The 26,412-nt window shown below is 41.4% G+C and overlaps 2 protein-coding genes across 2 annotated transcripts in view; one reads left to right on the top strand and one right to left on the bottom strand.

Moving 5' to 3' along the window:
* Window positions 1-446: 446 nt before the first annotated feature.
* On the bottom strand, window positions 447-23,642 carry vwf (von Willebrand factor). Its single transcript, XM_080504838.1, has 53 exons — window positions 23,507-23,642; window positions 23,352-23,403; window positions 23,073-23,216; window positions 22,209-22,311; window positions 21,887-22,095; window positions 21,513-21,634; window positions 20,426-20,645; window positions 20,220-20,342; window positions 20,027-20,138; window positions 19,896-19,942; window positions 19,670-19,806; window positions 19,408-19,546; window positions 19,052-19,152; window positions 18,765-18,960; window positions 17,923-18,138; window positions 16,628-16,874; window positions 16,431-16,525; window positions 15,488-15,639; window positions 15,237-15,340; window positions 15,018-15,156; window positions 14,789-14,923; window positions 14,270-14,416; window positions 14,019-14,159; window positions 13,233-13,331; window positions 12,992-13,148; window positions 12,499-12,666; window positions 12,228-12,363; window positions 11,828-12,137; window positions 10,548-11,712; window positions 10,366-10,470; window positions 9,135-9,278; window positions 8,924-9,067; window positions 8,679-8,843; window positions 8,478-8,524; window positions 8,218-8,395; window positions 7,783-8,024; window positions 7,495-7,684; window positions 7,067-7,408; window positions 6,723-6,961; window positions 5,768-5,870; window positions 5,485-5,556; window positions 4,380-4,484; window positions 3,960-4,165; window positions 3,720-3,869; window positions 3,521-3,637; window positions 2,630-2,810; window positions 2,103-2,143; window positions 1,906-2,022; window positions 1,499-1,597; window positions 1,191-1,319; window positions 1,061-1,100; window positions 884-981; window positions 447-743 (listed from the first exon to the last, which is right to left on the bottom strand). The coding sequence occupies exons 1-53, from the start codon at window positions 23,510-23,512 to the stop codon at window positions 558-560; spliced, it is 8,562 nt and encodes a 2,853-aa protein (XP_080360964.1). The 5' UTR covers window positions 23,513-23,642; the 3' UTR covers window positions 447-557.
* A 2,383-nt stretch (window positions 23,643-26,025) lies between these two features.
* cd9a (CD9 molecule a) overlaps window positions 26,026-26,412 on the top strand; it is a 6,601-nt gene continuing 6,214 nt past the window's right edge. The window contains exon 1 of the mRNA XM_080504846.1: window positions 26,026-26,176. Coding sequence (XP_080360972.1) covers window positions 26,108-26,176 — 69 coding nt within the window. The 5' untranslated portion in view covers window positions 26,026-26,107. The remainder of the gene's footprint in view (window positions 26,177-26,412) is intronic.

Here is a 26,412-nt window from a genome sequence, read left to right as displayed (position 1 = left end):
AATGATGTTTCAGGAAACAAAACCAGTGAGTGGGGAAGAAAAATGGATGCGAACAGCCTTGGGTGATTTTGACATTGTTTAGCCATTTCTTCACCATCTTGGAAAAAAAAACTATTTTCTAACACCAGCTTCAGCTGCATTACTTGAAATGTACCCAATTACAAGTCATAATAATACGCGTGATAGTAATAAGTGTGATAGAGATAAGCTTTAGTACAAAACCACAAGACAACAATATTTCAAACTGAAATTCAAGAAGAGGTTCATTGCCAACCAGAAATAACTTTGTTGTATGAGAGAAAACATGTGAGAGTTGGGAGGGTTGTGATGTACAGTAAGCACTTTGAAAAGCACTGTGTTTAATCATAGATTGATGATAGTGAAAAAATATAATTAATGAAATGTTTATACAACAATGGGAAAATTCAGAAACTACTACACGGCACTCAAAGGAAATGACAAGTTTGTTTTATTGTTACTTGTGTGGCTATTGTTTTTTAACAGGTACATTTTACGTGAATACACAGAAGGCATGGACTTTTTTCCTCTCTCTCATTTTAGGAGCAGTGTTTGGACAAACAGTCGCACGCAGTGACAGACAGGACAGTGTGGTGGCTCCGAGTGCCGTTGGCACACAGCACAGGAACGCTGAGGGGCTCCGTCTCCACGGCAGCACAACACACACACTCCTGCTCCACAGCAGCCCTCTGCAGCGAGTACATGGACTTACTGCGGCATTTGCCCTGAGAGACAGACAGATGGAAGGATGCCCAGCAGACACAGAGGGTCGGAGTTATGATTTCGTTGAACTTTGTTGGATAATCCTAATGGGAAAAGCGTATTAATCATTCTTAAATGTGTGTGTGCGTGTGCCGTGACTCACCTCACAGTAGTGCAGCTCTATCTGGTGCTCCGACTGGCAGTCATCCACTCTGATGGAGTTGAGTGTTCCCACTGTCCTTCTACATTCTGGCTCAGTACCTTTGCAAAGACACAACACACATTCTTTTAAAAATACAAGGATAAAAAAAGGAAACAAAGCAAAAGGGGAATAACTTACACATCTCACAGCAGGTTGTTCCAATTTTGCTGATTTTACCCTGAAACAACAGAGCAAAGCGTTGCTACAAAGTTATGCTGGATTAAGAAATGCATCTGTGAGAATGCTAGGAGGTGAATAGAAAATATACTCCATGGTCCAGGCAGGCTTGTCGGTCAAACAGAGGGCATGTGGTCACTCTGGTCTGCAGAACAAGATCTCCTTTACTGTTTAGCCCACAGGAATAGGAGTTGCAGCCATCCTCGCTAGTTGTATTAACCTGAGTGCCAGACAATGCACATTTTCAATATTATTTATTATGATGCTGGATAAATACATTAGAGAGAATCAGAATAAAATAAATAAATAATAATAACACTGAAATCATTAAAATGATCCATGGTTGTAAACGTTAGCTGAGTATAAGGTTCACGAGTATCTGTATTGCAGAGCACCTACTTGCACACTGAGGAGTTTCCCATCAGGCCTTTGCATGAAGCAGGCAGTGGGAACACAGCGACCACAGCAAGCATTCTCCTCCTGCTGCATCGTGTAGCCCTGAACACAGTATGGTTAGTTTAGTCTGCTAATTCACTTGGATAGACATCAGCAAGGTGCATTACCGTCTCTATAAAGACATGCACTATATGGTTTATTTTGTGCAAATGAATAATTCATTATTTACCTCTGAGATTACGGTGAATCATGGACAGATGATGTAGACAAGGTTTAAGGATGAGCAGGGGAATGTAGTCAGTGGATTAGGTAATCTTACATGAAAATGATGGGTGCTTGAAGTTAGTAATTTGTGATGATGATAATGATTAACAATGTCAAAGTACAAAATTTGAATGCGATGGAGTTACCATGGGGCAAGGAGAACAGCTGATTCGCCTGCAGGACAGTTTGTATTTCTTTACTGCACCGTCCTCAACCATACACACACAGTGTGTACACTCATCAACCATCATCCTCTCCCCTGCCTGTAAAAGCACCATAAAGATAAAACAGAGACACTCCAAGCCTTTCTTGAATTAAAGTGTTATTTTTATGAATGACTTACTCCTATCAACGTGTGATTAAGCACACAAGCATCGATGGAGACTGTAAAGGGGAAAGGCACAACATATTTTTATTCCATCCATTAAACACTGCATTAAAAACAAACAAACGTCAAACCCCAAGTTTATCTTAGGTCAACTCAGGTTTACTGACTCGAAAGTGTGAGAGAGTCCTCTACTGGACATCATCTGCAACTGCATGATCCTGTAATCACGTGACTAAACAAAAAAAAATGAAATCCTAATGAAACTTTTTTGTGCAACAAAAAAATAATTTCGCACAATAAACGTCCTTAAATCCACAGCTTATTCTTGCGTTTAGAAAACCCATTACTTGTTGCACATATAAAACATTTGACTTATTAATCTTTAATTATTCCACCTTTTTGTAGCACAACAGAGACTGACCCATTTTCAAATCACAGAGACGGTTTAGTAATTTACCTCAGAAAATCGAACTCGTTAAAAGCAACCCCCTAAAGTGTGTAACCTTTTGTATATGAGTATGCATGCACATATGGATGCTTACCACAGTGACAGCTGGGGCAGCAGTCGTGGATGTTGCAGCGTAACTCTGTACCCAGTGGGCAGGTTGGAGCTTCCATAACAGGGCAGCTGATGTTTGTTGTTGAGATGAAAACCTCATCTCTGACTTTCCTGCACTCATGTAGGACACATTCATCACGTGGAGAGCGCCACACCTCACCCACCTAAAAACAGAAATGAGAATAAAATCTATGACACCTTGATAACGATAGTTAAGGGAAATGATATTATTTTTTTGAATGATGGACTTTTCCTATGAGGCTTGAAACGAAATGTGAAAAATACTGCAAAAAAGTCCTTTTAAATTGAAGCTGAAGGGATATCCCTATCCATATGTGTTTAGTTTGAAGAAGCGTTAAATCAATACATTAGAATGAATTCAGTATCTTTTTGCTCCACCTTCAATGTCCATTTTCTTTTCTCTCTTGTGTATATGTGCCTTTTACAGATTTCTTAATTGTTAGTTCATGTTTTATGCTCATACAGTTCCATTTGTCTGCTATTTGTTTGTACCCATCATGTCCCCCCCCCCCCCCCTTTTCCCTCAGAATTTTCATTCTGTTTTGACTTTGGCTTTCGTTTTCTCTTCATCTCCTATATGTATTTTGTGTTCAAACCTGGTCTTGGCTCAGGTGTAACTTATGATAGAACACCATGGACACAGAAATTGTAATTTGGAACTGCATCAGTATGGGAATGTCAAAGACACTTGTATTGGCTTGATCCATTTGAGAGGACACCCTCAATATTTCATATATATTCAATATTTCTTTTGTGCTTATGTAAAAAAAAACATCCATGCTGGTAGAGATTTGTCATTAACAACTGGCTGTGTGTTTCTTGTGAAGCACTTTTGATTTATTGACAAACATACATGTCTGAGACCTCCACCAATGACTGTGTCCCCTCGCATCTCTCCCCGTGACTCCACACAGCTGGTCGGTGTGCACTTCCCACAGCATTCTCCTTCAGATGACACATACGTTGAGCCCTGAAGTATATTATAAATGTCAAATACGAATCATTATGAGAACATATTCCATATGAATTCATTCAGCGGGTGTAAATCTCACCAGAGGGCAGGTCTGATCACACGCAGGCGGTTCACACTGAGCAATGTGAAGTGATGTGTCTGCATCCTGTAACTGGGTGCAGCTGCACTTTTTGCATCCTTCCTTCCATTCGCTTCCCACCGTGTGAGCCGAGGCGCCAACCACGCACACCTGATGACATGCACAATAACACAGGATACAAACCCAAAAGCACAAGCATGGAAAGTGTAGCATTTAGAGATTCTCCAAACAAAAACCCACCTTGTCGGGCAGGCACTTAGCTTCTGTGCATCCACAGTCATTGGTAGAGGAGGACATGATGAAGCCAGTGGGGCAGGTGAGGGAGGAGTTTTGGCAACTGCACTCACATTCGAACACATCACAGCACGTTGTCTTCTTGACAGACAGCTTACGATGTGAGGGACAAGCAGGAGGAGATTGAAGAGCACATTCTTCCTTTTTGCACACTGAAGCAGAAAAATAGGACAAAAGTCGTTTGAAAGACTTTATGCTGGATTCAGTATTCAGCCTCAGATGAAGTATACTACACACTACGGGCTACATTGTTAGACATGATTCTTAGTACGACTAAAGCTGTTACCAACGCTATACAATCCACAGACTATGTACATCTCTGTATTGGATCAAAGCTGAAGTGAAACATGATGGCGAACAACCAACCACACTCGTGTATAGATTGACATTCCCCAGGGTTTTTCAGGACTGCAGTTTGACCATCCTCACAGCGAGGAACTTCAGGCAGGTCACATCTCACTAGATCACACACTGAAATATGACAGAGACTTAATGAAATGTATCATATGCTGTATACACACAGTAAAGCATAACAGGTAAAATCTATCAGGGATCATGTATATTATTAGTCAAATAACAGTCAACATTGTATCGTATTGAAAGCATCGTATTAGCGTGAGCTATAGGTTAATTTTTATGTGCAGTCCTTGGTGGTTCACAATTACAACGTCAAATTAGCAGCAGGGCAACATTAATCACATACGAACAAAGAAAAGCACATACAATGAATCACAGAAAGTGGCATATTTACAGGCATACATGCCTTGTCAAGTACCAAGACTTCAACATTAAAATAAATTGGAGGTGATCACGAACCTACTCTGAATTAAGTACATAGATAAAATGAAAGGATGGCCATTATGCATAGTCACTTACAAATAAATTGAAAATGACAGGGTATGTAATTAAACCATGATACTTTTTTTCCCCAAGCAACACAAGACAAGGTGCTACATATATGGCAGATAATGAGTTGCCAAAAAAACGTGATTGGATGCCCTTTTTAATAAAATATTAGGTGATGTGCTTTGCTGATCAGTTTAAAATAGCAATGTAATGTTACTTTTAGGTTGTGTATTCTTTGTGGCTATATTATGTGGGGTTGTTTATTTTTTTGCGTCCTTACTGTTATCTGATTGGGACCCTTTCACTTTCCCCAGTATTGGAAATTAGGACAAAACAACTAACAATTACAAAATTATGTTTCTGTTATGGCTGGTTCAGTGTGAATCAGGAACCACTTGTGAAAATAAAGACCACATTTATGACTTTTCATTATCAAATTATTAAATTTTAGTGTTGCAGGCTCTTCTTCACTATCCATCACAGAGTTTTTGTTTCACTTATTCAAGACTCTTGCATTTATATGTTAATTTAATTAACAATCTCTATTTGTTCCGTTGTTGCAATGTCTCCCATTTGAGAAGGTCACTGCAAAATGAAAATTTAAAAAAATAAATAAATAACATACCACATTCATATTCTGGACAGCACTTGGATTCTCTTTTCTCTTTCAGGATCTCACAGGGTCCACAGATTGGAGCTACACACACACACACACACACACACACACACACACACACACACACACACACACACACACACACACACACACACACACACACACACACACACACACACACACACACACACACACACACACACACACACACACACACACACACGATTAACTATAATACTTGAAAGTCCATACAGAAATGGGCTGAAGAATGAGAAACTGAAGGAATACTAACCTTTCGCATCGTTGCAGGGTCGAGCAGTGCAGTTGATGCGTTGGTGGTCTAGACACATGCAAATCAAACACGGGTTCTCCTCTGGTACCCAACTCTGCATGTACTATACAAACACACACAAACAATGCTACTTGCAATCAAACTACAAGGTGATAGTACAGACAAACACTAGAGGGCAGTCAAAGAATGCTTGATTGTTAGATTTATAATGGTTGCTTTGAAACAGTAGTTTTAGAGGTGTGTGCTGTGCACCAAGAGAACTCCAGGGAGTGGGCAGCTGCAGGGAAAATATATCAGACAACATTAGAACTTTCACCTGGCGACCTAACTTCAGGTATGTTTGGGACAGAATGTGTGAAAAGACAAAGCCTGGAGTGAGCAGAAAACTGTGAAAGCATGACGATAAGTACTTAGATTTGGATTTTCATACTGTTTATCATGTTGCTTAGTCCAGCTAAACAGAGTGTGGCACTATTTTAATGACCTACAATGTAGGGCTGTTGTGTTTAGAATACTGAATACTTGGCTCGTTTGGACCATAAATTGAAAACACAAATCCTGGTCCAATTTATCTTGTGAGGTATAATATGCATGGACTCACACTGGCTGGCATGTTTTTAAGGGTGAAGATGTGGTTTTATGGCTACTGGTTCTAGGTGAGAGTAATGGCAGGATGTGGCTGAGACACTCAGTTGTGAACATTAAGGTTAGGGCATTGGGTTAGAAAATCCATAACTTCAATGGGGAAGCCTGACAAAAATAGCACTACTAGTTTGTGTGTGTGTGTGTGTGTGTGTGTGTGTGTGTGTGTGTGTGTGTGTGTGTGTGTGTGTGTGTGTGTGTGTGTGTGTGTGTGTGTGTGTGTGTGTGTGTGTGTGTCTGTGTGTGTGTGTGTGTGTCTGTGTGTGTCTGTGTGTGATAAGGATACATACAAATGAACAAATGAGTTTCCCACCATATACGTGTCTCCATGATGGTCCATGCACTGTCTGCATGACTCTGGTGACACACATTGTCCATGATTCAAAACTGTTCCTTGTGCACAAAAGCAGCCTTCGGTGGGTGTGTCCATACAGGATGACTCGTTGCCTCTAGCAGCCGACCAGTCGCCTGGCAACGCCTGTATGCTACCACAGTCCTCCACACACCCTGTCCGACATGCATCATACTCCATGGAAGTGGGGCACTTCAATGCTGCAAGCACAGAGCCGAATGTGATTGAGATCATGTCTCAGGCGTTACCCTGTGTGTCCACTAAATTGAAGAACACACACGTCTGTACTCCAGAATATGACTTACGGCAAAGGTGGGGGCTCCTCCAGTCAACACACACGCCTCTTTGTCTGCAGAGGCGTGCATAGGTGGAAATGAGCTCACACACATCTGACTCCTCACATGCCTGCTCCTCACACTTGGTGAGGAAAACCTGCACGGGGATGTATGCGTGGCACGGTTCAAACACCTCCGAGCGCAAAGCCTGGCACCCCATCGCTGATCCAGAAACACACACTGCTTTGCGTTTTGGCAGACAGACACCTTCATCTCCAGCCGCAGTCCAGTCTGAGATGAAGGCCGGTTGATCAGTCGTTGAATTACCATTACGTAAAGAGAGGACATTAACATTCTCCTCCCCACAGGCACCTGATTCAGAGACATGAACAACAGAGTTAAGAAGAAAAATGAACCGCATCCATAGCTCTATATGTATGACTCTGTATTTGTGTTACCACAGAGTCCAGCAGTGTTTCCAGTGGTTGTTGAAGTGAGTAATGTGATGGTAAACTCATTGCTCTGAGGAGTGAACGTCAGGACATAGCCGTGATCTGATTTCAGCTGCAGCATCACTCCTCCATAACGCACCAGCTCCAGGCCAGCATGACGCCATGGCAGTGCCAACTCCTCTCCATCAATCGCTGCCTATTTAAACACACACAGGCGCACGCAGACAATGAACAAACATACACTCCCACATGATATGAATACATTTCAAAGTCAGTGTGACATACAAAGCTTACCATCATGTCATCTTTTAGGAGCAGCTTATGCGTTCCATGGATCACTTCCATCGCTTTCATGCAGACCTGGTTGTAATTCGCAGTGTCTTGACAAGGTCCAGTATGGATTTTGACCTCTGACCCTTCATTGATGCTCTTGCCGACAGTGAGAAGTGTGTAGGAGCACAGACCCTCCCCGTCAAGCCTGAGTGCCAAGCCGTCAAATCTCACCACATGATTGGTGGAGCTCCCCATGCAGATGCCTGTCAGCACATACACCAGTGTTTGTATAGGAGCCAGAAACATGTGAGCCATTAATAGTTTATATAAATAGACTGGCATGTAAAGCAACCAAGCATTTGTTGTTAGCGGTAATGATGTGCACTGTATATAGGTGGGTTAAATTTATTGTAAGAGATTTCAGAGGCTATTGGATCATCTCTGTGGTGTACATACAAGGGCATTCCCAATGGCAGCCACAAGTCTCTTGAACTCTGACAGGCGACATGTTGTTTCTGCAAGCCGGCGGCTCCAGTCTGTCACAGCTGACTTTGTGATTCTGGACAGTCACTGCCCCACTGGGGTGGCACAGGAGAGAGTGGCAGCCGTCCTCCAGCAGCCATGAGTCACCAGGCTGAAACAAATAAATGAAGTGATTCAATTTGGCAATAAAATGCTCTTTTGACTAATATTTATCCAGAGGGGAAATAACTCACCTTTCTCTCATTCCCATGATCATCAACACACACTCCCGGTGGACCAGCTGAAAAATAAAGCAAAAAAACTATTCCAATTCTAAACATTTTACATAGTTGTTAAAACCAAAAATGTTTAACAAATATGTAGAAATGACAATATTTGATTGAAATATTTTTTCTTTCAAAATAATTAGACTGTGTGTTTATGCCTGTGAGCACCTCTGCAGATTCTTTCGGTGTAACTGTTGTCCAGTGTCAACAACATCAGCAACTGATCCATGCTGTTCAAGTGGAGAGTGTTGTCTTGATTCCCATGCTGGCCGAGCACACTGAGCTCGTGGCTATCATAGCTGGCTCCAATCCCGATGGGAAACACTGACACACCTGAAGGAAGAGCGCATTGTCTGTTAAAACTACACCAACCGTGTGAGGAAAAAAAGATGGAGGATGGAAGGCCTGATTACCTGCTGCCAGTGCCTCATTGGCTGCTTCACTGATATCATCAGTTGATTTGTCTGTTACCAGCATCACCACAGCCTTGGCCACACCAATTCTTCCACCGCTGACAGGGGAGATGGACGTCTGCACAGCAAATCTCAGTGCAGACCCTGCAGAAAGTTTAATGAGTTAGTGTCCACTTTGATGTGTGTTTACATTAGTCTCTGTATCCAGTACCGAGTGCAGGGGGTGAGGTGGTCCTGCTGGGTATGCGTTCCACCAGCTTTAGGAGTTCTGATCTTCTCTGTTCATCCTTCCACGTGAGCTCTGCTGTGTTGGTTTCTCCATATTGAACCACACTCACCTGAGTATCATTCAGCCCTGCAAAAATACACACAAAAGTCACTGTAGAAATTCACTAAGAGACATTTTACTCTATGCCTTCCAAATAAACATTAACAACATTTGCCTTGCAGTATATGAAGACTGTGGGTGGTATATACTTTTTATAAAACTACAGAAACTATGATCAAATAGAAGATCTGTGCATCTTTTCGGGCAATACTGAAAATACTACAATACCCAATGTTTCTGAAGGAAAGAGAATTCAGTATTAGAAGTGCCTATGTATTAAATTTGGAATACAATAGGGAATAGCACATCAAGGTTTCATGTCTTAATTTTTCTTAATTTAATTCCAAGTTTTGCTTTTTATAAAACAAATAGTGTTGGGAAAAATATTACTTTTAACAAACATTGGCCAAACACTGTAGGATCAGAATATGCAAATATAATTATGTATTCTGGTAAAACACATTAGCAGTTAATGACTGACTGGAGTGTTCTATGTATTGACATAACACACATTTTGATGTATTGTACACCTTTACGATACCTTTATTCAGAAATCATCCAATTTCGATATGCTTCAGAAAGACTTTTGCTTCTTTTTAATCTCAACATATTTTCTTCTTCGGCTCAGTTGTAATTTTTCTTCTTAACCTTGCTTCAATTCATATAGAAACTCTGAGCACATGTTCAAATCTGAACAATATATGTGAGGTTCTTAGTGCATTTACTATACTACAACCAAAAGAACCATCCTACAGACAACCATTTAATTACTTTCAAACCGATATTCTCATGGTCATGTCTGACACACAGTGACTTCAATATGAAATGTGTATCTTCTCAAAAAAAGAGGCTAAATAACTATCAATGTGTAACTCTACATACTACAGTAATGGTCCAGAACATGTTTAACATCTCAAAATATATATTTATTTTTTTTACAAATTGTTGTCAAACTGATATGATGTTATTGTACAATACCAAAGTATTTTCACTATGAAAATACATACATGTGATATAAATAATACAGAAAAATGCCTTAAGCTGATGAGACATTTGTTTTATTTCTCCCCAAAACCTCATGTTGGAGATTATTTAGGAACTGTGTCACACTCACCTATGTCAGCATGATTGATAAAGGCTTTGACAAATGTCTTCATGTCCTCAAACTGCTCTCCTGACTTCAGCAGGAACATGACATCCACTGGTTTCTTACAGGGCACTGTGCGAAAGAAAATGTTGAAGTTATTGCAAACACAGTGGAATCAATGATATAAGCAGGTGGGTCTGTAATCATACCTGAAGGTGGCAAACTGGCATGTGTTGGAAAGACTAAAGGTGGTAGTGTCGGTGAGCGGGGCCTGATTGTTGTGCGTGTGATGTTGACAACTTTGTGAACCAGGGTTGTCAGACGGTTGTAGTCATCCACTATCAGTGGGCGCTGAGGGAAGCTGAATGGGAGTAGGTCAGTTTCACGTATTTTAGGCCCAACACCGATTGGGTACACATGTGTGTGAGTGCTTGTTGATGGTGGACGTGTCACTGTGTCTGTAGGTGGGTTTTCTGTCACCAAGAAGACAAGCTGAGGAGTGGTGGGGCCACGTGACGGCTTGACTGTAGTTGTTTCTTTAATGGTCATGTTGATCGCTGCCCCAGTGTTTGTCATGCTTCCACCCCTCCAATGAATCTCCCTCAGTCGTTGTATCAGCCGTGTTCTCTGATACCTCAGCTCCCATCGACTGATCTCCACAGTTACTGTTACTGAATATTGGATCACAGTGATTCGAATGATCTCCTCTTCTTCTGTCATCTGTGAAATAACTTCTTCCAGAAAGAAGAGCGTCTTGTTGAAATTGGCCTCCCCGACAGAATCGGAGCCCTCTATGATAAAAGTCACATCTTTGGTCGGAGCGATAGAGGACGGCGATGTCGTGGTGGGAGAAAGACCAGAGGAGGCAGTGGAAGCAGGTGCATGGGATGGAAGTTGTGTGGGGTTTGGTTCCAGATGTGGAGTTGGGGAAGTGGTGGTTGTCGTCTTTGAAGTTTTAGCTGGGGTGGATTTTGGGATTGGAGGGTTCACCACTTCAGGCTCCATCCCCAGGGTGCAGAGATAGTCGGTTAGCTCCAACAGACGATCAGACAGCTCACCTGTGCTGCTCAAAATATAGGCCCTGTTATCTGGGTTTGCCTTAGTGATGTCATTGATTTGTCCCATGTCTACCCCAGGACCAAGGGCCACTGTTAAGGTTGTGATGTCTTTTTTGCGAAGCATCTTCACAATATAGCGGACAGGGCGAGGGTTGGCACTAGCTGTCAAGATAATGGCGACTCGGCCAGCGTTGTCACGCTTGTTCTTATCATAGATGTTGATAGCGAGATATTTGACCGCTTCGTCCAAAAAGGCTGCACCGCCTCCAGTGTAATGAAGCTCACGCACCGTCTTCTTGAACAGCCACTTCTGAACCTACAGACATGAATGAGCAAAGAAGCAAAAAGTTTAAGAAACCAGATGTAGTCATTCATTGTTTTTGAGTCAACAAAGTGCTAATTTGATGTTTTGTTAGACTGTGATTAATTACCTGCAGGTCATATGTTTTGACACCAGAGTGGTAAAGCAGGACTGTTGCTCGAGTGTGAGCCGAGCCCATGCGGAATCGGTCAACCACTGTCAATATGAAATCTTTCGTTGCCTGAAATTCATCCTCACTCAGGGATTCTGACCCATCCAATAAGAAAGCCAGATCCATGGCGCGGTCACATGTCCCTTCAGGCATCTGGGTGGTGAATTGCTGGGTGGTGAAGGTCCCATAAGCAGATGTTGGTGCGGGAGTGGTGAACATATTGATGGGGGGACAGACTTCACAGCTCAGCGTGTTGTTTTCACAGTGGCTTCAAGAAGCAAAACAAAAATAGATAATGAAGCAAGAAATACAGCTCAAAGCATCCAAACTTGGCGCAATTGTCATGATGCAGCATTACCATATCTTGCAGTGGTTGGGGTCATCTTGATTTAGGATGACTTTGTTGCCGTGGGAGATTCTCTGACCTTCATGGGTACAAACCTGGCAGTGAGAGGGGTCGACACATCGCATGGCCACCTCATCAAGGATTTGGCCTGGAATAATTAAGCCTCAGGTTAGACTCAACCACACCACTGGTATCCTCATATATGATCTTTTTATGTTATGTAAAAACGGCATCTACTGCATGCACCGAAAAAGTTGAAAATCCATTCAATATTTTTTGGCACCTGGTGGGCAATTCGCATGACAGCCTTCCACGCATGTGAGCGCACAGTGGAGGGGCTCTGGGTGCTGGCAGGTGATTGGACAGGCAGGTCCACAAGTGTTATACCTCCACTGGCATAAGTCCACTCCTGTAGCTGAGGGCCTGGGATTCAGCTCCTCACAGCTCATAGCTAAGGAAAAGAGGGGGCAAAAAACCCTGTGTGAGATGATTGAATATCAGAAAACCATGATAAAATTATCATTATTTACTTGAAAGCGAAGATTTCCAAACCCATAAACATATTTATCATAAGCCTGACATCACACTACAGAAGTAAAATAGTCAAAGAAGTAAAGCTACATGAGAGATAATATGACTGACCTGGATTGTTATTTAGTTCAATGCCTGACATATTATCTTTGTGTTTGCTCCAAAATTCTTGTTATTGTTGTTACCACATTTGACTTCGGGAAAGACTGTTAGTTGATTGACTTTATTTTTTACATTATACTCACGACAAAGGTCGTTGGATCTCCAGTTTATGGACACACCCCTCTCTGTGCAGGCCTGCGCATAAGCTGCGATAACATCGCAGAAACACTCACAGTCACCTACGGAATGGCATGAACATGCTGCCTCTACACACATGTCCACATATGGCTCTGCATCCACCTTGAAACAAACAAGGAAGATTGAAAGTATGACCAAAAGCAACCTAACACCTTATGCAGTGTCAGTTTACATCATTGCACTTACCTGGCTGTTGCACTCTCTAAAGAGGGGGCCAGTAATCACACGACACGACTGCTCCACTGTTACCAACCTGACAATGTTGTTGCTGCAAGGAGCAGGTATCTGCACATTCAAGAACACATACAAATTGATTTGACAGTATGCATAACATAATGTCAGACAGAAATATCTTTGATATTTTGGAAAAACTGAAATTAGATGGTAATTAGAAGACATATCTTGTGAATTTTTAATATTTTGATACGGGGTATACCTTACTTGATAGCAAAACATGTTTAAGTTCCATTTTAAGGTATCTTCAAAATTGTATGGTATCTTAAAATCCTTTTTAATCAACAGCTATCATGTTTTTCCTAAAAATATGAGAACAGTCATCTAAAAAGTCCTTCACAGAGCCACATCAGATAGAGTGCCAGCAGATCAGTAACATGAGAACAAGCGAAATATCAGTTATGTTTTAAGTAACTGTTATTAATCATTCTAAAACTTTAACTATGGCGTGCAAGAGTTTAGGCCATACTCAAACTTTCACAAAACATTCTTTATGAATCCCCATTTTTTCAAGGGGATACTGTCTAACATGTGGCTGCTGATTAGAAATGTCTATGAGATGCAAAAGCACTATATGAGAGACGGTTGGTCATGAAGAGTATCAAAGCAACTGTGTGTAAAGAAGGTTCTTCAGCTAGATTAAGAATACCAAACATGATTTGGTTTAGGGATATGGAGCTATGAGGTCCTTTTCTGTTGTTCAATCAAAATGATCCATCATCTTTCACAAAACTCTACCTCTGTTACATCGGCGCAGCTGGGCCCAATCTTCCAGGAGTTGCCAAAGTGTGAGGAGTCTACCTCCAACTGGTTGTTACTGCTCATCAAGTCATTGTTGACATTCCCATCAAAGTTACCACAAAGGCCACAAACCCGACCCTGCAAGCAACGAAATTTGTCTTACATAAAGTGTATAAAAGAAAGTGACAAAAAAAAAGAAAATTCAACCCGCCTGCGCTATCAGCAGCAGTGCTGTAAGACATCAGTACCCTGTATGTGGCTGAGATGTGAACCAGGAGGCGAGTTCCTTTGTCCCAGCTGAGCGAAATGTGCTTCCCAAGCAGCAGAGTGTAAAATTGGCCCGAACGGACAATCTCCACCTGTGAGCTCTGTGGCACCGGTCTCTTCATCTTCACCTGTTAGATACATTGATACATGTATGGATACCATATTAACTTGAATTCAAATCATTCTTCAGGATCAAATGTTGTTGTACTTCAGCAATATTTTAAAGATATGTGGATAGGGCAGTTTAACCAACAAATTATTATGCAAGTTCACTCGTCTCCTTGTTAGAGTTTTTTTTTTTTTTAAAGGGAAAAAAAAGCTGAATACACATATATCCACATATAATCAAAGTGACTGAAAATGAACCACACAGAACTTGATTCAACCAGTGAAATGCTAAGAGGTGTTTATATGCAGTGGGGTGAAGAAAGGATGATTATCAGATGACTGAATAGGAAGCTAAAGTGTGGAATGTCAGCAGGGTGTGAGACAGTATTTACCTCTCCATGTTGCAAGATAATTAATCCACCCTGGTAGGATATTGTGATAGATTTTGCACAGCGATGGCCAACAATTCCACAGGCTTCATTCTCTACCAGCACTCTGAAGGAGCCCTCTTCCCCATTACACATATCCTGTTCATGGAGAAAGTACAAAATGGGACAAAAAACCCCAAAACATCTGTAGTTTTGTAATTCATGCTGCTTTTTTGAATCTCCTCTTTCTTACCTGCACCAGGATATATTGGCAGAGACCAGGGAAAGAGTACTTGAGGCCATCAAAAGTGATGTAATGCCCCTCCCCTACAGTGCGGCACACACCATCACACACCTTTTCGGTGCATCGCCACTTTCTGTTCTCACACACACTACAAAACAGAACGGTTGGTAAGCAAACTTAGTGCAAGCCTTCCTTTTTGTTATCATACATATATGCCATCACTTTTACCAGGTGTTGCAGTCCACAGAGATGGTCTGTCCTATTGCGTATGGCCTGTTGTTATGGTAACATGGACACTGCTCCGGGGCAATACAGTCTCTGCGGTGACGTACCTGAAATCAATCTTATGATCAATCATAATGTCCCCTTGTAAATTCATGCTGGTTTAAGACACACACACACACACACACACACACACGCACGCACGCACACACACACACACACACACATGCACGCACGCACACACACAGACCACCTACTGTGCCAGGTGGACAGAGGCAGCCAGGGATGCAGGCGAGGCTGACACAGGGCAGATCCAGATTCTGGCAGGTTCTGGCACACTCAAGGCCTTTACCTCCGGAATCACACTCAGTATGAACTAGCGGGGGAGGGCACTCCACTGACCGCCGACCTACGCAAGTATGATGTTTCATGTTAGTACAGTCATTTAGGTACATAGATTTGGAAATCATTTGCTGCTGTGCATACATTTTCGGATGCATGAGAAAAAAACAAAAGTCCATTGAATCGAGATAAGTACAATTCAAGAGGTTGGGATGCAATGGTATAGGTAATTTTTATGGCAAACTAAAAAACTTTTTTATTGACTAAACATACAATAAAATTCTCCAGCTTTTTTGGTTTTAATTATCTGGAATTTTAACTTATGTATCATGAGAATTAAAGAGTACCGTATGCCAAAGTATTCAATAAAATGTTCATGTATTCTATAATATTACAATATTTTACACTATTCAGCTAGTCCCTTTTATGATAGTTGTCACAGCAAGTCATTGCAACTCAAACCATAGGCTTAATTACATGAGATGCCTTTCCTAATGCCTCTTTGATTTGAACCCAGATTTCTTAAGTTAAAGACTTAATCTGATGTGCCAATAGCAAGACTATAATATAATTCATATCATCAGAAGAAAAATGCTTGAAACTTTTCTATCTGGGTCATTTAAAAATATCAAATATCAAAGATATGATAATAGTCATAACAATATAATAATATAATATAATAATAATGCGTCATAGTAAATGACGCAAATAAATGTATGTGAGGCTGACTGATTTGTACACACCATAAAGATCCTTTGATTGAAGTGATTAACAAAAAAAGGACTACATAAATGAACAATATTACATGCAATGATTCCAAAGATGAGTCCAAGATGTTTTTAAAAGAAGGAAATTTACCTCTGGATGGAGCCAAGTCATCATCGTAAAATAAATCAGAGAGAAATGAAGTCATTTCAGTTGAGCTACAGTGCATGGAGCCATTCTCACAGTAGCTACAGAGAGAAGCAAAGAAAATAGGATAAAAAATCAATAAAACAAATAAAACTGAACCGCATGTGAAGGTAGTTTCAACATTCATAGATGGAGTCACTGACCAAATGCTGTTATGATCTGCATAGACGTCTTTGGGCTGGTAGAGCTGTCCATCATGCAGGCAGGAGCACAGGTCAGCCGTCACACACTCTCCAGAGGCACTCAGGTATTTCCCAGCAGGACAGAAACAGCCCTCCTCACACACCCTCTCCCCCTCGCAGCCGGCCTCAGCCCCAGACAGGGAGCGGCAGGTCTGGTCACACACACTCCCACAGGCCTCGTACGCCTGGCCCACAGGACACTCCAACTCTGACAACAGTGCATCAGGGGAGGATTGGGTCACGCTTTAGGTTGGAATTATTATAAGCAAACGTTACAGCTTTGCAGTAAAATAATATTGAAAGAGTCTCTGGAATTATTGATTTGATTTGTGTTGTTTAGAATAACTGTTATTGTTGGTCTGGATGACACAAAAATATGAATGCAATTATATTCTTATGGTTATATTATTGTAATCTGTCACCAAAATTAGAAGTTCACCAATGTCTGGGAAAATAACAACTTCGTTATATTCTAAGGGATGTTACAACATACTAAAACTTTAAACAGTTTTGGCTTGGACAACATTTGATCCTACTTTTATTTTACTTCTAAAGTCCCAGAGCTTATTCAGCATTGGGTGACTCATGACTGATTGTTCTGCTGGGTACAATTACAAACTGATTTAATCTCTCAAGTGAAGAAACATGAGCCCATTATAGGAAACAGACTGATGATCTGAAAGTGAAGCCCAAAATTTAGACTATTGCACCACTTCTATAAGTGTCACATAGCTCAGAATCAGATGTTTGTAAAGCAAAGAACTCAAAACAAAAGTTGTTTTTAGAAAAAAGGATGTTGTCATTGAGCTGTTGGTGAATATGGCAAATAGTTTTTAATAGGGATTTTCTACAGATGACCCATTACTTTGATGGTGTAAATATGCTGGTGAAGCATCCAGAGACTTCTCATACAACATATTGCATGAGAGCGAGAATGAATTCTTATTAAAGTTAGAAAACGTGCTAATTTCATGCAGTCACTTGAGAAACATAATCTGAGAAGGAGTTTAGTCCCAAAGACTGGATAGCAATCAAAGATAAAGATTAAAGACCACCGTGAGATAGACTTTAAAAAATGAAGGCTCAATACTGTTTTACCTAGTTTGTATTTTTTTTCTCAATGCGTGTTTGTGTGTTTTTTCTCATATGCTTTAACTATTGTACAGTCTACCCCGTAAATGGAGTGTATGTTTACTGATGGTTCAGTAAACCGATGATTAACTGTGAATAGATTTGGTATTTAGAGTGGGAGTTACCGCAGAGTGAGGGAGACCTCCAGTTGAGCAGCACTCCTCTGGCGGCGCAGGCAGCGGCATAAGCTGACAGGGCAGAGCAGAGGCACTGCTCACCATCCACACACGCACACACGTCATAACGACAGAACCGCTGGAAAGGACCCGGGTTCACCAGAAAATGGCATGGACTGAAGACATCTGACATCATCGCCGCACACGCCTCCTCCGCAAAACGCACTGAAAGCCATCAAAAGGTTATTTGGTCAGTTAAAATGGAAAAAAGTTGCTTTATTTGCTTCCTTCACTCTTCTTGTAAAATTATGTCAAATGTCCATTGAGCAGTTTTGCACTTGAGGGTGTTCTCTAACTCTGCTTCTCAGGGCAAGGACTTGAACAAATTAATTTTGATTAATTGATGACACCAAGGGCTGCATGGTGGAATAGTTATTAACGCTTGCCTCGGCAGGGCATAGATCCAGGCCAGGCCGAGGGTTTGTGTGCCCTGTTTCTGCAGGAGTTTTCTCTGGGGACTCCGATATCCTACCATTGTCCAAAAATGAGCATGTGAGGTTTATTGGTTAGTCTAAATCACCCATAGATGTTAATGTGTGTGCTTGTCTATCTGTCTATGTTTCACTTTTACCCTCCAACACTAAAATTTCAGTGCACCTGAGAATGTTTTGATTACATTGATGGCTTTTAAAAGGAAGTGAAGAACAGCAGCAGGCTGTGATGCATTAAATAGATGAGGGCTCATTCCTTGGCCTGATGACTCCCTTTATATTAAGTGTTTCTACTAGGTATTAAATATCAGACATTCTTTCCTGAGATATTTAAGTGACGTTCTGGATGTGCATGTATACCTCTTTTGGGGTTAATGGCACACGGGTCAGCTTCATGTCTGTGAGGAGATTCACAGTCTCCGTTGATCCTCCATGCTTGGCTAAATGATTGAGGACCGGCCTCAATGAGTCCAGAACCAGACAAGAAGTCGTCTCCTTGGTTACCGTTGTAGTTACCACAGAGTCCACAGGTCCGCCCTGTCCAACGTGGTCCCAGCTGGAGATGTAAACAGTACAGGTACAGCCTATCATTCATAGATTCAAGATAAATATCCTTAGCAAAGATGTTATTAACAATAATGTTTGACCTTTAAAAGCACACGGCCACGTCCATCCCAGTCCAGACGGAGGTCATCACCAAACTTTACACGCACAGACGAGTGAATTGATCTCTGGATATGAAGACGGCCTGTGAAATGGCACACATTGGGAAGACATTGACTTTCAAAAGTCAAGATCATGTTGCAGAATATGTATTCAAACAACTGGCTCAACAGAGTACTCGGACAGAAATGTTTTTATTATATGATTCTCAAATGTCTAATATAACTTTAAAATGGCAGCTCTGTGTGTGTGAAAGCTGCAAAGTCATTGTGTTGTTTTATATCTTCAAAATGAATGTAAAGTACGGGTTTTTGTCCATTCAGTTGTCAGTGTGGAATACCATGATGCATTGGGGTCTGGATGTCCATGCTGTTGACAGATACAACTCCTCCGTGTTTTAGTTTTATTGTCATGTCCTCCAGAGCGGCAAGGGTGAGTGTGACGGACCGTGTGCACACAGCATCCTGATCATCTGCACACTGAAACATAATACCAAGAAACAGAATTCACAAAACGGCAGTTAAATTGAGAGTGAAGGACAAAATGATCTGTGGGAGAGAAGAACCAATTTGTGTTGCATTAAAAAGCCCCAAATCTATTACCTGCACATTCTCGATTATGACGGAGAAGTCATTGTGTGTGCAGTCCTTTGCCAGCAGATACTGACAGTGACCCGTGAAGGTGAAAAACTTATTGTCAAAAGTTTTGTAGTGAGACTGGCCAACTACCAAGCACTCACCTAAACACAGATAACAAGAACATCAACCTTTGCAACCTGGGATTTACCAATACAATGTGATTGTGAATACGACAGCACATCTCTCTCACCAGGGCAGCCTTCGTTGGTACACTCCCAGGAACCATGACGACACACACTGCAGAAAGGACACATGTCAGCATATGGAATTATCACATTGGAGCTTTTTGTGCATATTGGTGAATGCATAGTATCCTCTCACCAGGTGTTGCAGTCTTGGGAGATGGTGGATCCTGGAGGGAAGTGTCGTCCCATGTGGGCACAGGAGCACTGAGATACATCCACACAGCGATTACCGTCCAGAACCTTCCCAACTGAAACAAATACACATGCCATGTCACCACTAAACACAAACACACATGAAGAACAATTGGATGTGAAGGGAGAGGGTTTACCGGGGCATCTACAGCCGTCCACACACTCTTCCTTGCAAACCTCCTGAATGTTGAGACTATGGCAGGTTGTAGAGCAGGACTTGGTGCATTCACTGTACTGCATCCCAATGGGACACTTGGGAACTGTATACACAAAAAAATATTATTTCACGTTATACATTCCTCGATGTAATCCGCTATTGCTTATTCCGAGCAAAGAGACCTACAGCAGTGACTCTCCTCCAGCCACCCATGAAGAAGAATCCCATGAGCGTGGCATGTGCGGGCGTACTCCAGCAGGACGGGACAGTAACAGTCTTCCCCTGTCCTCTGGTCACAGTGGCAGGCCTCCATCTGACACAGCATCAGGAAGGCCTCAGGTGACACCAGGTGGGCACATTGGAGAAACACGCTGGAAGTTTGCAATACACTGCAGCTGGACAGAATCTACACAATACAAACACAAGACAAGCAGTTAAATAGAAGTTCGTGATTTTGCTTTGCATTGTTTAGGTTCCTTAAGCTTAGATCATTTAGATACTTAAAGATGTTGTTGGTGCGCAAACAGTAGTTTGTTTTGTTCTGTTGGTTCATGTGATTGAAGAAGTGTAAATCATCTAAGGAAATTAAAGTTGTTTTTTTTACAGCGCTTTTGTGACGCTTAATAGGTGCTTCTGTCATGACTGGATGATTGATTGACTGATGTCTATGAATTTCAACAGTGAATATATGTTAAAGAATGCCAGTTTGTAAATCAGAAGTGGATAAAATGATAAATTAGTTTAGCGAAGCTGTCTTTAGCTCTGGGCTCAGATAGTGATCAGACTTGGCTCCACACAGATGATACAACTTTTGTAAAAGCAACATGTCCTGCTCTACAGGCAGTTGACCGTGACTGAAACCAGAGTTCAGCCTTGATGTGAGTAAAGCAAATGCCAATAACGTCAAAGGATTTCCCACAAACATGTCTTGAATATTTGTGTCACTTGTAGGTGTTTTAGGGGTTCAAAATATTCTCACTCGAACTGACTGAGTCTGCTCACACTTTGTGGGAGATCTGAGCTGCACCCTCACTCATCAAATCTGTCTGCATACCAGCTGTTCATGTTTACAGAGAGGACGCTCTCTTTACCATTGGTGCATTATAGCACCTTAATCTTTTTGCGATAATATGATGGCTACCAATGACAAGATTTTATTGTGTCTAACAGTCAAAAAGGTTAGATATTCTGAAAACAAACAAACAAACAAAAAAAAGATTGAATTCCTTTAGATGTCCAAATATTGGTTCGTGTGCGTCAACCACCCTCTCACCGTGGACGTCTCTTTAGTGCTGTTGCAGGACTGGGTGGGATTTGACACACGTCGACAAGACTGATCAGCTCCCTTCACCGCCCATGAGTTTGCAAAGTCATAACTGTCTTCTGTTTGAAATCCTGAAATCATACATGTGCAGACACTGAGACAAACAAGTTGAGAGATTTCTTCTTAATCTCATCCTACCACGTCTGAGTCGTTTGCTTTCTTTAACCTTGTTATCTCTTCCTGTACTGAGTTGCTACTCTTCCTGTTGCTGAATGCTGGTGACTCAGATCATTTCCTAGATTCCAGTAATAATGAACTCTATCTAGTTTCACTCTCAAATATAAACACAATCTTCGTACTCTTGCGGTTGCATTTGCACATACCTTCCTGAGCAGTATATTCGTCGGCTGATAGAGCGTTGAAGTTGCCGCAGAGGCCACATGTGCGATTGGCGTGGTGTTTGGTCAGTGTGACGGCAATGTTGGCTGAATTATCAATGGTTACTGTGAAACCAAACTCCTCACTCCAGAGCTTATAGAAACCAAGTTCTGAGCCCACGAACACAGCATGAGATGCATAGGGCAGTGGCAGTCTGCGAAGAAAGTACATACAGGTTTTTTTTTCCAGACTTGCAAGTTGCTATTTCAACACGAAAAAGTACATATTTACTTTTTGCATGACATTGTCATTGCTCTCTGACACTACCTTTTTTCCCCTTGTGAAAGCCGCCCATCTACCGACAGGTGCAGCTCAAAGGCGTCACCCAAAAACAGCGTCACCCCCGTCCTTTTAGAATCGAGGAAATCACCTGCATGTTCAAAACGCATCTGTTAAACGAGCCTGACATTGTCACTCAAACTAAAAAAATTTGTGAAATAAGGATGGAATTCAACAATGGATGGAAACTCAACAATGTCAATGATCGAGTAAATTGCGGGGAAGAAAAGCTTCATTCTTTGTGTGCGAACAGTCTGAACTGACACAAAAGTATTTCTGTTCTTTGAGTATGCTTGTGATTTTGAGATTTGGTGGGATGCACAGACAATAAACGTATATAGCTTCTTGGGCCAGATATTTTAAATCTTAAATGACTGCTCAGACTTTGTATGTTACTATATGACTCTAGGGGTTTTCTCTTTTACATCCACTACAAATGTAGTTCTAAAAAGTTGATGAAATTATCCACAGATTAATATCACATTTGTATATATTTTTTGACTACTTCTTCTAAAATAAAATAAAAAACATGCCAGGAAAAGGCATTTCCCTGACCTCTACATTTTTCCTGCAGCTGCCTTCAACTGAAGTTCTCCAGTGCTCCCTCAGAGGGGGACAATCCTTCCTTTAAAAAAACCATCAAGGTGACTGAAATGTATGGGGCCAATTTGCTTGGATTTGCTACTTTACTCAAGAGATTGAGTTATTTGCATCTAACTTAAGAAAAAGCTGTTCTCTACCACTTTTACTTTGTAAACTGGCATATTGTATTTATATGAAAGCACGTCACAGCAAAGATGCACCGTTAGACTTCTGTTTCTTTGCTGATTGAATAATCTGAGAGTCACTCACCCAGCAGTGTGAATGAGCGATGGTTGCAGTCTCCAGCCAGCAGGTAGCTGCAGTCTCCAGGAAACTCGTACAAAACACCATCGAATGTGTGAATGTGGTGTCGTCCGAATAGACTGCATCTTCCTGTCATACCTGCCACACAGGCTAGAAACAGAAAATACCACATCAGCCTGTAAATACCAGTCCAATTAGGATTACAGTATGAGCTACATGTGAAACGCAACATATTAATTATCCATGAGACAGTGTCACTTTTTGACCATACGACATGACACTTACCCATCAGATGCAAGAAGACAAGAAATTCTCTAAAATACCTCAGCGTACAAACCTAAAAAACACACATAAGTTATAACAATTACCTGTAGTAATAGTTTTATATTAGTTGTTGTACTACTATTTTTAGACTTCACAAACTCCAAACTTGTTCCTACCTCCATGGCTCCAGACTCCCAAAAAGTATGCAATATCAGAATATCCTTATTCAGTATCACATAGTCAAGAAATTAAACTGTGACACGATGGTCAAGCACAGAACGGAGAACACGTTTGTACACAGGCAGCCCTTTAGTGAAAGCTCTGTTTTATATAACAATGTACCACCACCCAGCTCTCTTTGGCTTTCCTCAATGACCACTCCCCCTGCCAGGTCATGTCAAGAAGTACAGAAAATCATTCTGTCCACAACTTGGTGCTCACAGACTCCATCAAACACTTTCGCTGGGACAATACCAGGATGTGCCTACTGATCGCCTGGTTGAGTGATTAGTCTACATATACGCAACTGTATCAGTGCCAACCCAAACAATTCTTCAGAAAAACATTCTCGCTGGCGATATCTCACGCAATAACACTGCCTTGATGATTCTACATGCACAAACAGATGACTCAGCTGCACCAAAAAAAAAAATCACACACACACACACACACACATGGGAACATGTGTTGCTTTGCACTCTCCACTCTAAAGGCCAAAATATGTGATACTTACGATATATGATAGAGTTTCTTAATCCAGTTTGAACTGAAATCCTCATCTGATCATGAAGAATGACAGCTGCCACCAAAGACTATTTCAGCCACTTGCTTCATTCTTTCAGTCATGACCAGAAGCGAAATTAGGATATGGAGACCAGAGAGCTTTGCTTTGCAGCTCCCTCTTCACTCTAACAGGCCTTTCTCAAGAATCTACAGTGTTGGTGAGCAGTGATGTGATGCATGTGGTCCTAACCTCTACCCACCACTGTGCTGTCTGAATTACAAATAGTCTGAGAATCTGTCTACTCTGAGCTATCGTCATCACGAAATCTGCAAGTGAGTCAATTAACATTTTGCACTCTGCTATTTCGTAGTCAGTGAAGATATTCTGGCATTTTGCTGCTTTCTAATAAAATCTACAGCTTAAAATGAGATCATATGTAATGGAGTAGGATCCTTCAAAACCTGTATGTCTTAACTGGGTTGGCTTCAAGACCCATCATCACCCCTTAATGACAAGTTGTGATGCAAATAACCCCAAAAACCTCTTATCTAAATATATATTTTGTCTGAAAGTATTTTATATGGAGTACATTTCAAATTGAGTCAAATAGAGTATTGGTAGCATTTTCATTGAAACCAAAACCTTCACATCATCCCTTCCCTTCAGCTTTTGTCAAGAGACTCTGATTTCATGCACAAATTTAAAATGTAATTGAAATCAAATCTCTACTGAGATGTCCAAAGATCACTTTGGTTTGGATCATATCTGCTTGGTCCCTGCATTCTGTCATGATGAATTATCATCATGTGAACAAACTATGTACAACTTGAATTGTCAACATACTTTACACCTATACTTTAAATATATGGGATTTTATCCCCCCAAAAAATGTCTTCCCATGCAAGACCCACAACCCATTCATAACAGGCCACTTTTGGCTCAGGTTTGACCAGAGAATCACTGCCATCGCCTATGTTGTGCAGATAAATTCTATTTATAAACTCTCTTTTCCATATATCGTATTTCCTTATATCTCCGTATTATTGATAAATCACATCATATACGAATTACCTTCAAACCTAGGCTACAATAATTAATGTTGATGAATACTTTTATGTTAAGAACATTGTTGTATCTTTGAAAAACAAGTGTTTGTATCTGAGAAATGATACATCTGCCTATGCACATTATATGTTAACCCTGTACAATACAGTTTGCAAACCAATTTCTTAGCAGGAAATGTCCATTTTTAAATCACAAACAATTATCGTTCTTAAAGTTGATGTAAGCTGCTGTCCAGCTCATTTGGATCGAGATCTTGATATAAATGCAAAGAAAGGATGCACGTATTTAAAAACAGCTTTATTTCAACAACAGAAGTGAACATGATCTGTCGGTGTGCGCCGTGCAAAAACTCCCATTGCGCTGTCTTCATTCGTGTACACTATAATAAATGCATGAACGCGCTTTTCTTATTCTGGGAGAATTACGTCAGCGCACTGACCAGCCAGCGCGCTGCAGGGACTGTGCGAAAAGCACACAGCAGGCTGCTGTTCAGAGCATTGTTGTACCACTGCATGCAGGAAACACAGACACGCAGAGAATGTAGACTATAGGTCAATCTCCCAAAGCCCAGTGCAGGCTTGAACGAAGATGTATACTACTGTGATTTCTGCAGTTGTTCAAAGTAAATGTTATTAAAAAATATATATATCAACATTGTTGTATCAAGGTAAAATTCCCCGAAATCCCGGAAAGAACCGTGCGACAGAAGAAGAAACGAAAATTGTGCATAGAAGGGGAAATTAAACTTTCAAGGTCTGTGGACAGAAAGCGGAATATAAAGGAAGCCACGGGAGGATTTTGCTGTGCAGCCATGTGGGGGCGGACCACTACAGGCGCGCACTGCACGACGCGCGTGTGAAGCGTCGGCGCGTCGGGAAATAACCTCGATCTGCATACTGACTGTTATTTAGAAGGCTCCTCTCAGCTGTTCTAACCTTTGAATTGGTTTTTACCGTCTGAAGTCGCGATCCGTTGCCAAACACCCGCCATGGCTGCGCTGTCGGGAGGAGAGATGTGCATCAAATATCTCATGTTTGCCTTCAACCTGGTGTTTTGGGTGAGTCTGAGGCCAGAGAATATGTTGTTCCCATGAGCGAGTCGGCGTGTAATTTAGGCTTAGGTTTTATGTGAGCGTGTTGAAGCTTGCGCGTTCGCGTGAGTGCAGGTTAGTGAATGAAATCAGTGTCCCAGATGCGGAATCGTGCGAGGCGCGCACTCACGCACTGTCTCGGTTACTGATCAAACGATATTGTGAGTGAGTGATTCATGGCACCGGGCACCGTCAAAGACAAA

This window comes from Blennius ocellaris (assembly GCF_963422515.1).
Source record: "Blennius ocellaris genome assembly, chromosome: 11".
Classification (NCBI taxonomy): domain Eukaryota; kingdom Metazoa; phylum Chordata; class Actinopteri; order Blenniiformes; family Blenniidae; genus Blennius; species Blennius ocellaris.
The sequence above is the reverse complement of the archived record's forward strand: the minus strand, read 5'-3'. Positions and strand labels throughout refer to the sequence as shown.

Excerpts from the sequence above, each read along its gene's own strand:
- vwf (XM_080504838.1), bottom strand. Across the intron at positions 18,961-19,051 it reads GTGGCCGTGTGCTTTTAAAG|CTGGGACCACGTTGGACAGG; the intron begins GTCAAACATTAT and ends TTACATCTCCAG. Across the intron at positions 982-1,060 it reads AACAACCTGCTGTGAGATGT|GTACTGAGCCAGAATGTAGA; the intron begins GTAAGTTATTCC and ends GTCTTTGCAAAG.